This window comes from Passer domesticus, chromosome 28 (assembly GCF_036417665.1).
Source record: "Passer domesticus isolate bPasDom1 chromosome 28, bPasDom1.hap1, whole genome shotgun sequence".
NCBI lineage: Eukaryota > Metazoa > Chordata > Aves > Passeriformes > Passeridae > Passer > Passer domesticus.
This window is the reverse complement of record NC_087501.1, coordinates 1,949,716-1,964,267: the sequence shown is the minus strand read 5'-3', so window position 1 is coordinate 1,964,267 and position 14,552 is coordinate 1,949,716. Positions and strand designations below refer to the sequence as shown.

General features: G+C 61.6%; 1 protein-coding gene across 1 annotated transcript; it reads right to left on the bottom strand.

Moving 5' to 3' along the window:
* Positions 1 to 392: 392 nt before the first annotated feature.
* On the bottom strand, positions 393 to 14,245 carry LOC135287079 (beta-adducin-like). The gene is given in 17 exon segments (XM_064400397.1): positions 393 to 2,701; positions 3,492 to 3,581; positions 3,661 to 3,811; positions 4,312 to 4,401; positions 4,486 to 4,605; positions 5,113 to 5,370; positions 6,093 to 6,143; positions 6,145 to 6,273; positions 7,708 to 7,731; positions 7,733 to 7,807; positions 7,872 to 8,015; positions 9,110 to 9,259; positions 9,336 to 9,416; positions 10,663 to 10,814; positions 11,537 to 11,675; positions 12,228 to 12,402; positions 14,122 to 14,245. Coding segments are annotated over 16 exon segments (2,127 nt in total). The 5' UTR covers position 12,402; positions 14,122 to 14,245; the 3' UTR covers positions 393 to 2,402.
* Positions 14,246 to 14,552: the final 307 nt, after the last annotated feature.

Below are 14,552 nucleotides of genomic sequence, written 5' to 3'. Positions count from 1 at the left end.
TCACCATCCCCATCATCCCCATCCCAAGCCCAGCACCATCCCCATCTTCACCCCATCCCCTCCTCATGATGGGATGATGTCCCATCATCATCCCCATCATCCCCTCCACCTCCATCCCCATCCCATTCCCATCCCCATCCCATTCCCATCACCATCCCCATCTTCACCCCATCCCCACCTCCACCCCTGTCCCATCACCATCCCCATCATCCCCTTCCCATTCTCACCTTCACCTCCATCCACATCCCATTCCCACCTTCATCCCTGTCCCATGACCATCCCCATCTTCACCCCATCCCCTCCCCACTCCGCTCCCATCCCCATCCCCATTCCCACCTCTCCCCTCCCCATTTCAATGCCCGTCCCCATCCCTCAGGCTCCGAGCTGCCGGGTGCCAAACACGGGGTTTATTTACACCGGCGTTCCGCGCGCTCCCGGCCGCGATTGTCACACGCGGGGGACGTGCCACACCCCGGCTCCTCCCGGTGCCACTCCGGGGGTCCAGCACCCACCCTGCCAGCCAGACCTTCCCCCGTGGGTGGGAGGAGAGGTGCTGAGCCCGGCTGGACTCGCCCTTCCCCGCTGCCAAGGTTTTTTCAGCCTTTGTTTTCCAGCGGAGGTGTGGATGTGGAGGATCAGGGATTTGCCTCACCCTGAGCCTTGCTGGGGTGAGGGGAGGGGGAGCTGGGGGAATTTCCTGATGGGTGGTCCCGGGGTGTGATCTTGGCTCTGTTGCCCTCCATCGTGGTGATGATGGCGGCACTGGAGCCTTCGTCCCTTTCTACCTGGAACTTCATGGAGGGGGAAGTCAATCCCTGCAAAGCCAGTGCCCCTTGGGAAAGGGGTGACAAAGGCCCCAGGGACAGAACCTTGGGGAGAAAAGGGGTGACAGAGGCCCTGGGGCCACACTTTCAGGGACAAAACCCGGAGGCCCCGGGTTGGGCTGGGGGTGTGGCAGTGCTGTCATTCAGGAATTGCCCCCAGGTGTGACAGTGCTACCCCAGCAAGGTGACACAGCTGTCTCTGCAGGCTCTGCTGCCCTGGCTCACCCGGGTGGAACAGGCCCAGGGGGCAAAAATGGCCTCAAAGAGCCTTAAAATCAGTGGCAGTGAGGAACAGCCCCCCCAGTGACGGGGCTTAGGGGCTCAGAGTGTCCCCTCGGTGCCCCCCATCCTGCAGGAGTGGGATGGGGACCTCTGGGGGGACACTGGGCAGGGCAAAGGCTCTTCCCAAAATCCAGGATCAGGTTGGAGCTCTGGCAACATCCCTGCCTGGGCTCTCCCTGCTGTTTCCTAAACCCCCGTTCCATGGGCTTCCTGCTCTTCCAGAGGGTCTCCAACCCCCACGAGCTGTCTCACAGCAGTGAAAGGATTTGAAACCACAGTGATGGAAAATCCTGCTGGGCTGGGGGAACCCCAAACAGGGGATTTTGGGGCATTCCAGACCTCCTGGGCAGGGCTCCACAGACACAGCAAGGCTCAGGGCGAGCCCCCCAGGAAAGGGGGAGGATGTGGGGCCTGATCCCGGTGATTTATCCCCAAATCCCAGCGCTGGAAGGGCTGTGGGGGACACGGGCACGGGGGTGGCCAGGAGGTTGTAACTCTGGGAGGGAAGGGAACGCCAGGAAGGATGGGACTTGTGCTGGGAATTCCAGAGCTGGGAAAAGCAGGGGGGCCAGCGTGGCCGTGAGCAGAGGCCAGCAGGAGCTGGCAGCGTGTGTTCATCCCGAAGTAGCACTTAGTGAGTGAGTTTTGCTCAGTTTTAAATAACACAGACAATTCCCGGAGGGGTTTTTTTTTTTTCCCCTATTTTCCCAGGTGCGGGTCGTGCAGTGAGGTGGGGGCTTTTCCAGCGGTGGGAAATCCTGCTGCTCTTCCTTGTGTGGGGAAAACACGGGCTGGGAGTACCAGGAGAAGGGGATGAAGTGGTTCTTGAGCCCACGGAGAGGAAGATTACAATATCCAGGGAGGAAAAACCTCAGCTCCTCCTTGAGGAAAAGCGATCCCCCGCCTTCAGCTCGATCCCGTTCTCCTGGCAAAGCGATGGACACTTTTCCCTGGGGATGAAGCCAGCGCCATTCCAGCAGAGCTTGAAACAGAAGGTGAAGAAAATAACCACAAAACACCCTTTTCTTCCTCAAATCAAGCACACCTGGGCTCTGGTGGAGCAAATCCAACCCTCGGCCCGCGGTGGGAAGGGGCCGGAGCCCAGGAGGGAGAGGGGGGAGGGAGGTGCAGCGGGAGTCTCCCCAAACGGGGACCACAGTCTCTCTAAGCTCGGTGACCGCCCCCAGAGGCGGGTGACAAGGGGGACGAGGTGCCTTGTGCCAGGAGGGCCTGGAAATCAGCCAGGTTCCAGGGATCTGAGATCCCGGGGATCCCACGCGCGAGGCCTCGGGAGGCTCAGGATTCGATCTTTTCCTTCTTTTTGCCTTTTTTCAGGAAAGACGGGGTCCGGAATTTCTTCTTCTTTTTGGAGGGTGATTTGGAGGGCGAACCGTCGGGGGACACGGGGTTGCTGGTCACTGTCTCCTTCTCCTTGGGGGCGTCCTGGTCAGCGTTGGTGGTTGTCCGGTCTGTCCCCCCTTTTCCAAGGTTTTCCTCAGTGCTTTGCTCTTCATCCTTCCCGTTCACCACCGCCGGTGGCTCCTTCTTGGCAGTGGAATCAGGGGGGGCTTGGCCACCATCGGCCTTCTTATCACCTTGGGAAGGGGAGAGGGAACAGGGAATTGGGGCAGCAGCACCGCTGTTGTAGGGGGGTTTGTCCCCCAAAAGTCCAGTGGGGCCTGGGCAGGAGCAGGATTTGGCCTCCACGAGTGGAGAAGGTTGGGATTTGATCCCGTCCTGCCCCAGGCACCGCTCCCCTGAGCCCCCTGAGCCGCCCCCTCCCTGCGGGACAAGCGATGTGGGATGGAGAGCCGGGAAGAGGCAGCGGGAGAAGCAGGAAGCAACAACGAGGAGGGATCCCCCAGGGGATTTCCTACGGGATTTCCATGGAGACCGAAGATCCCCCCGAGCCCCTGTCCCTCGTCCCTCATCCGGGGTGGCCTCTCCGTACTTACTACGGCGCCAGGGATTCAGGGATAACTCCTTGGGTGACAGGCACACGGGGAGGAAAGAGAAAGGAGACGTTGTGGAGACAGACAGACAGACAGACGGACACCACGAGACACCATGGCAGAGCCAGCAGCCCCGAGCCGCGCCCCGGCACCCGCTGTGGGTCGGAACAATGGGAACGGAGCGTGGGGACTGGCACGGGGGACAGGGCTGTCCCCTGCGCCCCACAAAGCCACCGGCAGAGCTCACGTCCTCCTGCCACCATCGCCATCGGCCCCTCTGGAGCGGGGTGACAGCACGAGGTGACACGAGGTGGCACGAGGTGACAGCGAGCTGCGTCTCAGCGCCGTTCGGCCACAGCTGCCCTTGTCCCCCCACTCCTGCTGCTCACTGGGACCCCAGCCTTCGTTTTGGGGTGCTCGTCACCCCACTCACCCTCCGTGGGCTCCGCAGGCGCCGGGGGCTCCGGAGGGGGTGGCTCTGGGGGGGGAGCCCCGCTGTCCTCTGCGGCCGCGTCCTTCTCGCCTGCCACAGAGAGACGCGCTGGCCCCGGGTCCCCTCAGTGCCACCCGGGGCTCTCTGGGGGTTTGGGGGTCTCTCCTACCCTGCAGGCGCTTCTTCCTCTCCACCTCCTGCTTGTACTCCTCCAGCTCCTGGTCCGTGAGCTGGCTGAAGGGGTTGGGGGGCTCTGGCTCGGGGGGAGCCTCTTCCCCGCCCTCCTTGGCCTCTGTGTCCCCCAGGTGGCTCTCGGTGGACTGAAACAGACCCCCAGAGTGGTGTCACATCCCTGGCGCAGTGTCAACCCCCTCTGGAGAGATGTCACCCCTCCAGAGTGGTGTCACACCCTCTGGAACTGTGTCAACAGCCCCACCCCTCACCCCAAGCAGTGTGTCCCCCCCAAGCAGTGTCCCCCACCCCTGAGCAGTGTCCCCTCTGCCCTCAGAGTGGTGTCACTGCCCCAGAGCTGTGGAACCAGGGAAGGGCTGGGTGCTCTGGGCAGGGGCACTTGGGGTTGGGCATGTGGGGCTTGGGACAAGAGGTGACACGGGGTGATATTGGCTTGGAGATATAGCGGGGACAGGGGGGTGACACGGGGGGACAGGACTGTGTCTGGTCCCAGCAATGACACTGGCCAGCAGCTGTAACTGGGGACATGGGGTGTCACAGGGCTGGGGACAGCGGGTGACACAGGGCTGGGGACAGGGGATGACAAAGGGCTAGGGACACGGGGTGACACAGGTGCCAGGTGCCATACGGGGCTGCGGCTGGTCTCGGCGATGACGCTGGCCAGCAGCTGCGACTGGGGCCCGGCTGATTTCACGTCCTGGCGGTTCTGCTCGCGGATCTGTGGGGCAGGACAGGGCTCAATCCCCCCTCCAAGGACAGGGCTGAGCCCCCCCAGGCCCCTCTGTCCCCCAGCCCAGCCCACCTTGTTGCGCATCTCCAGCACCTCCTGCGGGTCCGTGTAGAGCGGCACGAACTGGTTGGGGTTCTCGATGCGGATGGGGGTCCCACTGCTGCCCTTCTCCACCTCGTCTGCACGCAGCCACTGCAAAGCCAGGAAAGAGGTTTGGGGAAGAGGAGACCCCCAGGATGGAAGGGGGACCCCGACAAATGCAACTTGTATGGAGGGAAGGTCGCAGTGTAGAGGGGAAGCACCATAAATACAGGGAGACCCCAATAAACACTCCTTGTTGACCTGACTAAGTGCATCATACACAGAAGGTGGACCCCAATAATAGAGGAAGACCCCAAAAAAGCATCTTGTGTGGAGGGGAGATCTTAATAACAGGTATTACATGGAGGAGAGACCCCAATAAATGGACTTGCACAGAGGGAAGACCCCGATAAAGCCAACGGCACTCGGCCCCACTAGAATGGGGTGGTGGCATTTCAAAATAATCATTGGTGGCATTTCAAAATAATCATTATTGCAGGATGCAGGTGGTCCCCAGACCTCCCTACACCCCAGATTTTCACGGGATCCATAACCAGCACACCCTCCACCTCCCTGCCCGTCCATCCCCAGGCCCCTGCTGCCCCCCGTGCCCCTCACCGTGGTCTTTGTCCTCTGCCCACCGGCGCTGCCCTGCTGCTCCTCGGCCAGGTTGACCCTGGTGTAGGTGTTGGGCGTGTTGAGCCACCTGGTCTTCTCCTTCTGCTGCTTCTGGGCGTGCTGGCGCAGGGCGGGGGTCCCGGCGGGCTCCTCCTCGAAGACGAAGGCCGTGACGGTGGCGGGGATCAGCACGTCACTCTTGGGCTTGCTCTTCTCCTGCACGAAGGGGTAGCGGTACGTGTACCCCGTGCGGTAGCCCTGGGAAAGCACCGAGAGGGGAGTCAGCCACGGGGGGTAAATGAGGCCTTGGAGCATGTTTTTGTTACAGGCAGAGATGTTATAAAGAAAAGGATTTATTCCATAAAGAAGAATTAGAGGAATGAGGAAACAGCTAGCACAATAACCTATTTTAGTGAAAGCACCTTTTGTACCTGCATAAACTATAGGTCTGCAATGGAACAGAGGAGAAACAGCAAGCGTTTGTCACAGTGGCTTGTGAGAATTTTTAGGGTGTTGTAAGGATGTGATAACTTGTTAAGTATAAACAATCTGCAGGGTGGCGTTTTTCTACTTCATCTTTCTGTTCTTCTCAAGGACGGTGTGTGAGGAAGGTGTTTTTGTTAATTAGCCAATCAAATAGAACCTATCATATCACTGTATAAAAACCTCGCAGTTCTCTTGAATAAAGCTGCTTTGCTCTTTCTACAATACTGCCTCCTGTGTTATTCTCAGCACCAGAGTGACAGGTCTGTCCCATGAAAATCAGTGAACATATCTAGAAAAAGAAAATTTGGTTATATTTCCACAGCCCTTACCAAGCACTGAACTGGTTTCACTGCGCTGCTGTGCACTTGGGTTTAACCCAGTGCATTCTGATATTTCTATGGGAATAGAACAGAGCAGGGGCCTTTCCTGCATGAAGAGACTGAGTCCTGTTTTATCACAGTTTTGGGGCGGCCCGGGCGGGTTTTGGCGCTCACCAGGTTGTCCAGCATCCTCATGAGGGCCTCGAACTCGTGCTCGCCCAGGCGGGCTCTTGTGCAGGGGCCCGAAGGTGGCCCCGGCGCGGCGCACGGCGCCCGGCCCGTGGGGCCCGCGCTGCGCCGCCCGCTCCAGCACGATCAGGTTCTCCGCGCCGCCCGCGCTCGCCAGCGCCGACACCTGCGGGGCACCGGGCACCGCTGGGCTGGGGACAGCGGGGACAGCCCCGCGGGCACCCCCGAGCTGGCACCGGGGGGGAAAGGGCTGAGAGCTGGCATGGGGGGGAAAGGGCTGAGAGCTGGTACTGGGGGGAAAGGGGCTGAGAGCTGGCACAGCTCAGGGCACAAAGGGGGAAAGGGCTGAGAGCTGGTACTGGGGGGAAAGGGGCTGAGAGCTGGCATGGGGGGGAACGGGCTGAGAGCTGGCACAGCTCAGGGCACAAGGGGGGAAAGGGGCTGAGAGCTGGCACTGGGGAGAACGGGCTGAGAGCTGGTACTGGGGGGAAAGGGGCTGAGAGCTGGCACAGCTCAGGGCACAAGGGGGGAAAGGGGCTGAGAGCTGGCACAGCTCAGGGCACAGGGGTGGAAATGAGGGGCTGAGAGCTGGCACATGGCGGGGGAATGGGCTGAGAGTTGGCATGGGGGGGAACGGGCTGAGAGCTGGCACAGCTCAGGGTACAGGGGTGGAAATGAGGGGCTGAGAGCTGGCACAGCTCAGGGCACAAGGGGGGAAAGGGGCTGAGAGCTGGCATGGGGGGGGGGAACAGGCTGAGAGCTGGTACTGGGGGGAAAGGGGCTGAGAGCTGGCACAGCTCAGGGCACAGGGGTGGAAATGAGGGGCTGAGAGCTGGCACAGCTCATGGCATGGAGTGGAACAGGGCTGAGAGCTGGCACACAGCGGGGAATGGGCTGAGAGCTGGCATGGGGGGGAACGGGCTGAGAGCTGGCACAGCTCAGGGTACAGGGCTGGAAATGAGGGGCTGAGAGCTGGCACATGGGGAGGAATGGGGAGCTGGCACAGCTCAGGGCACAGGGATGGAAATGAGGGGCTGAGAGCTGGCACAGCTCATGGCATGGAGTGGAACAGGGCTGAGAGCTGGCACAGCTCAGGGTACAGGGATGGAAATGAGGGGGGCAGACACCTGGCACAGCTCATGCCATGCTCCTGGGGCACTCTTGCTGAGCTGAGACTGGCACAGCTCAGGGCATGGGGATGGAAATGAGGGGCTCAGACCTGGCACAGCTCATGCCATGCTCCTGGGGCACTCTTGCTGAGCTGAGACTGGCACAACTCAGTGCACAGGGATGGAAAATGAAGGGCTCAGACCTGGCACAGCTCATGCCATGCTCCTGGAGCACTCTGGCTGAGCTCAGACTGGCACAGCTCAATGCACAGGGATGGAAATGCGGGGCAGACACCTGGCACAGCTCATGCCATGCTCCTGGAGCACTCTGGCTGAGCTAAGACTGGCACAGCTGAGGGCACAGGGATGGAAATGAGGGGCTGAAAGCTGTGCCAGCTCATGCCATGCTCCCGGGGCACACTGGCTGAGCTGACATTGACATTCCCGCAATTCCAGCCCCACCCTCAGCCCGGCTCTGGCCCCGCACTCACCTGCACCTCGCAGGCCGCCTGCAGGGTGGAAGATGCTGTAAAAAGCCTCCTCGGCCGTGTCGCCCAGCGCCAGCACGCCGTGGTTCCGCAGCACCAGGATCTGCGGCAGGATGTCAGCGGGGCACGGCGGGGCCACCCCCGCGTGCCCCCAGGTGTGCCCTCACCTTGCAGGTGGGCCCGAGGCACTTCTGGAGCTCCACGCGATCGGCCTCGTCCTCCACCTCGCCGCGGAAGTCGAAGTAGGCGACGTCGCCCAGGAGAAGGGCGGCGCGGGAGATGGGCAGGAGCCCGCAGCGCATGGCAGACACCTGGGCACGGGGGGGGACAGGGCAGGGGGCCGAGGAACCCCAAACAACAGCAGCCCAAAAAACCCCCACTGACAGCCCCAAAAAACCCCACCATCAGCCCAAAAAACCACCACCATCAGCCCCTAAAAAACCCACTGACAGCCCCAAAAACCACCACCAACAGCCACTAAAAAACCCCACTGACAGCCCCCCAAAAAAACCCACCGACAGTCCAATAAAACCCTCCAACCCTTCCAAAACATCCTTCCACCCTCACAAAAGCCCTCCAAACCCAACCTCCCCCAAAATCCCCCACATTCCCTTTACTCCCGAGCCCTCAAATCCCCCCTAAGCACCCCCATGTTCCCCAACACCCAAACCACCCCCAAATCCTCCTCAAACCCAACCTCTCCCAAAACCCCCCACATTCCCATAACTCTTGAGCCCTCAAATCCCCCCAAACCCAACCTCCCCAAAACTCCCTGACTCCCGAGTCCCCAAATCCCCCCAAACCCAACCTTCCCTAAAAACCCCCATGTTCCCATAACTCCAGAGCCCTCAAATGCCCCCAAACCCAACCTCCCCCAAAAGCCCTCACCTTCCCCTGACTCCCGAGTCCTCAAATCCCCCAAACTCAACCTCCCCCAAAACCCCCCACATTCCCCTAACTCCTAAGTCCCCAAATCCCCCCAAACCCAACCTCCCCCAAATCCCCCACATTCCAATAACTCCTGAGCCCTCAAATCCCCCCAAACCCAACCTCCCCCAAAAACCCCCTGACTCCCGAGCCCCCGAATCCCCCCCAACCCAACCTCCCCCAAAATCCCCCACATTCCCCTAGCTCCTAAGTCCCCAAATCCCCCCAAACTCAACCTCCCCCAAAAGCCCCCACATTCCCATAACTCTTGGGCCCTCAAATCCCCCAAAACCCCCACATTCCCCTAACTCCTGAGCCCTCAAATCCCCCCAAACCCAACCTCCCCCAAAACCCCCCACATTCCCATAACTCCTATGTCCTCAAATCCCCCCCAAACCCAACCTCCCCCCAAACCCCCGACGTTCCCCTGCCCCCCAAGCCCCCCGCCCCCCTGTCCCCAGCCCGTTCCCCCGCGTACGGCGGCCGCGGCGGGGGTGTGCAGCCGCACGATGCAGCGGATGTCGGGGCGCGCCGCGTAGATGGCGGCGTGCAGGCTGAAGCTGCGCGCGTCGGGAGCGAAGCCGGTGCTGCCCTGCTCCACCACGGCCCCCAGCACGTTCACCTTCACCTGGGGGGCACGTGGAGGGGGTCAGGGGGCTGCTCCAGCCCCGGGAGGGAGGGTGGGTGGGTGGTGGGGGGCTCACCAGGCTGGCTGCTGTCACCTCGCTGCACGCCAGGCCCTGTGGGGCCACCAAGAAGTGTTCCTGCTCCTTGCTGACCCGCAGCTGCCACGGGGGAAAGGGTGGGGGGGAGAAACAGACCAAAAAAATCCCAAAATGAACATCCCTCGAGAGACCCACACCTCTCTGATTGCCCCTAAATCATTAAAAAGTCTCGGAAACTTCCCCCCAAGCCAACACCCCGAAAACAACCCCAAAACCCCACAAACTGCCCCCCAAAAGAACATTCTGAAGGAACCCAACAACAACCCCAAAACCCACCCAAAGCAGCTCTCTGAAGGAACCCAACAACAACCCCAAAACCCCACCAACTGACCCCCAAAATAACAACCCACAAACCCTCAAAATCCCAACCCACCTCCAATGTCCAGAACCCCCCAAAATCCCCAACATCTCTCTAAGAGCCCAACAGCTCCCAACCTTCCAAAATCCACCAAACCCCCCAAAATCCTGCAAAAGAACCCCAATTTCTAAAACTCCACAAATTTCAACCATCCAAAACTCCACTCCCCCCAAGAAACCCCCAAAATGGCCGCTCCCAATCCAAAATCCACCCAAAATCCCACATTTCAAACCACAACACAATCTCCTCGACAAACTCCCTCAACTCCTTCTCAAACCCAAAGCACCCCCAACCCTCCTGTCCCCCCGTACAGGTTTTGGGGTGCTGGTGGTGTGCCCTAGCTGTGCCCAGTTGAACAGGTCCAGCAGGTCCCAAACCCCAACAAATCCCACCAAAATAACTAAAAATTCCCCCAACATCCCCCACAAACAACCCCAAACCTCCCTGGGGTTTTGGGGTGCGCACAGTGACATGATGTGCCCCAGCTGTGTCTGTCTGTACAGGCCCAGCAGGTCCCACCCCCCAAAAAAAAACCCCTTTAAATCCCCCCAAAACAACCCTGAACACCCTCAAAATCCTTTCCAGCCCTCCCCATTCCCTCTGAGCTGGTTTTGGGGTCCTCACGGTGACAACAGCATGTCCCAGGTGTGCCAAGCCTGTACCAGCCCAGGAGGTATTGAAAGTCCCCTGAACGCCCAAAACAACCCCAAATCCCCCTAAAACAACCCCAAATCCCCCCAGGGCAACCCCAGGCCCCCTAATTTTGTTTTTTTTTGGGGTGCTCACGGTGACAACAGCATGTCCCAGGTGTGCCAAGCCTGTACCAGCCCAGGAGGTATTGAAAGTCCCCTGAACGCCCAAAACAACCCCAAATCCCCCTAAAACAACGCCAAATCCCCCCAGGGCGACCCCAGGCCCCCTAATTTTGGGTTTTTTTGGGGTGCTCACGGTGACAGCGGCGTGTCCCAGCTGTGCCCAGCCGTACAGGTCCAGCAGGCGGTGGATGCTGCCCACCTTGCAGCGCATCAGCCGCTCGCCCTTGGCCAGTGCCGGCCCCTCTGTCCCGTGCAGGTCATTGATGGGGGTGACAGATGCCAGCCCTGGGGATTGGGGACCCCCTGTCAGCCGTGGGACCCCCCCAAAACCATGGGGGGCTCACCAGGTTGTGGGGAGAGGTTTGGTGGCTGGCAAGGTTTGGTGGATCCAAAGGTTTGCTGGACATCAAGGTTTGGTGGCCACAAAAAATCTGGGGGTCCCTGAGGCATCAAAGGTTTGGTGGTCCCCCAGGTTTGATGGGCCCAAAGATTTGGTGGGTCTCAAAAAGTTTGGGGGATCCCAGGGGTTTGGGTGGCACCCCAAGGTCCCAAAGAGTTGATGATTCCAAAGGTTTGGGAGTCCCCAAGATGCCAAAAGTTTAGGGGCCCCCGAAGTTTGGTGGTCTCAAAGGTTTGGTGACCCCAAAGGTTTTTGGGGTCCTCAAGGTCCCACAGGTTTGATGGTCTCAAAGGTTTGATGACCCCCAAAGGTTTTTGGGGTCCTCAAGGTCCCAAAGGTTTGGTGGTCTCAAAGGTTTGATGACCCCCAAAGGTTTTTGGGGTCCTCAAGGTCCCAAGGTTTGGTGGTCTCAAAGGTTTGATGACACCAAAGGTTTTTGGGGTCCTCAAGGTCCCACAGGTTTGATGGTCCCAAAGCATTTGAGGCCCCTGAAGGTCCCAAAGGTTTTTGTGAGATTTGGAGGTCCCAATGTTGCCAAGATTTGGTGCCCCCCAAGGTTTTGGGGTTTTTCCCACCCCGGCCCCCGTCCCCAGAGAGCCCCACGTACCCATGGGGGAGGTGGGCAGGGCGGCAGGGGACGTGGTGGCCATGAAGTCGGCGATCTGCCGCAGCGCCCACACGTGTGACGAGTTGTTCCCCTTCTTCATCTGCTCCTGGATGAGGCTCTCCAGCTCCTCCCGGAAGGACTGTGGCATGGGGACAGGGTGACAACAGGCTGGGTGGCACATTGGGGCGGGGGCAGCACCGCTGGCTTGGTGGCACGGCGATGGCAGTGGGGACAGCGTCACCAGCTTGGTGCCACAGTGGCGATGGTGGCACCACCAGATTGGTGGCACGGTGCAGGTGACGCTGGCAGTTTGGTGTCGGGGACACCGCTGGCTTGCTGGCACGGTGGCACTGGCAGCTCACGGTGGCAGTGGCACTGCCAGGTGGGGACACGCACCACCGTGTGGTGACATCTGTTAGCTTAGGGACAGGAGGGATGGGGCGGGGACAAGAAGGGGTTGGCGACAGGAGGGACGGGATTTGGGCCAGGAGGGGTGGGGTGGGGGACAGAAGAGAAGGGGCTGGGGACACAAGGAAGGGGTTTGGGGACAAGAGGTATGGGTTGTGGGACGTAAAGGAAGAGGCTGGGGACAGCAGGGACAGAGTTTAGGGACAGGGATGGAGACAGGTAGATGGGGTTGGGGACAGGCGGATGGCGGCGGGGACAGGGCCAGCGCGGGCAGGGGGCTCACCGGGCTCTGCAGGATCATTGTCACCCGCTTCTTCTGCTCCATCAGGTTGAAGTCCTGGCGCAGGTCCCCGGCCCCGCTCCGCGCCCGCAGGAACTCGGCGTCCTCCTGGGGGGGACAGCGCGGCCCCGGGGCGGGGGGCTCGGGCAGGGGCTCGGGGCTGGCGGCCGTGCTCATCCTGGGGACACGGGGACACGCGGGGACACGCGGCGTCAGCACCCCCGGGTACAGATTGGGGGGAAAGCACCGAAAACACGGAGCAGCTGCGGCCCGCTGATAAGGGCAGAGGGGAGCCGCCCTGGCCGGGACCAGGGGACAGCTTGGGGACACCGGGGAGGGGACACTGCCCAGGCTGGGTGACAGCCCTCGGCACAGCTGAGAACGGGCAGGGATGGGGCTGAGAACGGGCACGGCTCAGGGCAGGGATGGGGCTGAGAACGGGCACAGCTCAGGGCAGGGATGGGGCTGAGAACGGGCACAGCTCAGGGCACGGATGGGGCTGAGAACGGGCACAGCTCAGGGCATCCATGGGGCTGAGAATGGGCACAGCTCAGGGCACGGATGGGGCTGAGAACGGGCACAGCTCAGGGCATCCATGGGGCTGAGAACGGGCACGGCTCAGGGCAGGGATGGGGCTGAGAACAGGCACAGCTCAGGGCATTGATGGGGCTGAGAACGGGCACAGCTCAGTGCATTGATGGGGCTGAGAACGGGCACAGCTCAGGGCAGGGATGGGGCTGAGAACGGGCACGGCTCAGGGCAGGGATGGGGCTGAGAACAGGCACAGCTCAGGGCATTGATGGGGCTGAGAACGGGCACAGCTCAGTGCATTGATGGGGCTGAGAACGGGCACAGCTCAGGGCAGGGATGGGGCTGAGAACGGGCACAGCTCAGGGCAGGGATGGGGCTGAGAACAGGCACGGCTCAGCACATCCATGGGGCTGAGAATGGGCACAGCTCAGCAGATCCATGGGGCTGAGAACGGGCACAGCTCAGTGCAGGGATGGGGCTGAGAACGGGCACAGCTCAGTGCAGGAATGGGGCTGAGAACGGGCACAGCTCAGTGCAGGAATGGGGCTGAGAACGGGCACAGCTCAGGGCAGGGATGGGGCTGAGAATGGGCACAGCTCAGCAGATCCATGGGGCTGAGAACGGGCACGGCTCAGCACATCCATGGAGCTGAGAACGGGCACGGCTCAGCACATCCATGGAGCTGAGAACGGGCACAGCTCAGGGCAGGGATGAGGCTGAGAACGGGCACAGCTCAGGGCAGGGATGGGGCTGAGAACGGGCACGGCTCAGGGCAGGAATGGGGGCTGAGAACGGGCACAGCTCAGGGCACGGATGGGGCTGAGAACGGGCACGGCTCAGGGCAGGAATGGGGGCTGAGAACGGGCACAGCTCAGGGCATTGATGAGAGCTGAGAACGGGCACAGCTCAGGGCACGGATGGGGCTGATTACAGGCACAGCTCAGGGCACAGATGGGACTGAGAACGGGCACAGCTCAGCACATCCATGGGGCTGAGAACGGGCACAGCTCAGTGCAGGGATGGGGCTGAGAACAGGCACAGCTCAGCACATCCATGGAGCTGAGAATGGGCACAGCTCGTGGCACTGATGGGCACACCCCACGACCCCAGTCCCAAATTGGGGTCACCCACTATGGGGGGCTTGGCGCCACGCTGCGGGGAGGTTCCCGGCCCAGCGACCCCAAAACGGCCCCGATAAGACCCCTCCCCTCTCCTCCAGGTCACCGAGCGCTCTGGGGATGCTGCTGCCAAGGGCCCCCCCAAAACACAGGGCGGGGCCGCTCCCCCACACCCGGGGGTGACCCCCAGTCCCCCCCCCCCGCTCAGGGCAGGAGGGGACCCCCAGATTTCGCTGCTCGGAGCGCACCTGTCTCACCGGGTGGGATAAATCCGGGGGGGCCGCGGTGACCCCCGGCCGCAGGGCCCGGACAGCCCCCGGAGAAGGCGTGGGGGGCTCTGGGGGGCTGGGCCGGGACCCCCCACCCTGGTTCCCCATCCCAGCATCCCCCTCCCCTCCCCGCCTCCGCCCGCGCCGCGCCCAGCGCCGCTGCGGCAGCCGCAGGGCGGGGGGGGAGCGAGAACCGGGCTGGGAACCGGGCTGGAAACCGGGCTGGAGCGGGGGGGCCGCAGCATCGCCCCCCGCTCAGGGGATGATGAGGGAGGGATGGGCTCGGGTACCAGCCGGGGATGAAGGCCCCGGCACGGGGGGAGGGGTGGGATGCAGCCCCCCCCCACACCTGCATGCGGCCAGCTGGGGGTGGGCTGAGGAAAAAGGGGAGGGGGTCACCCAGCCTCCCC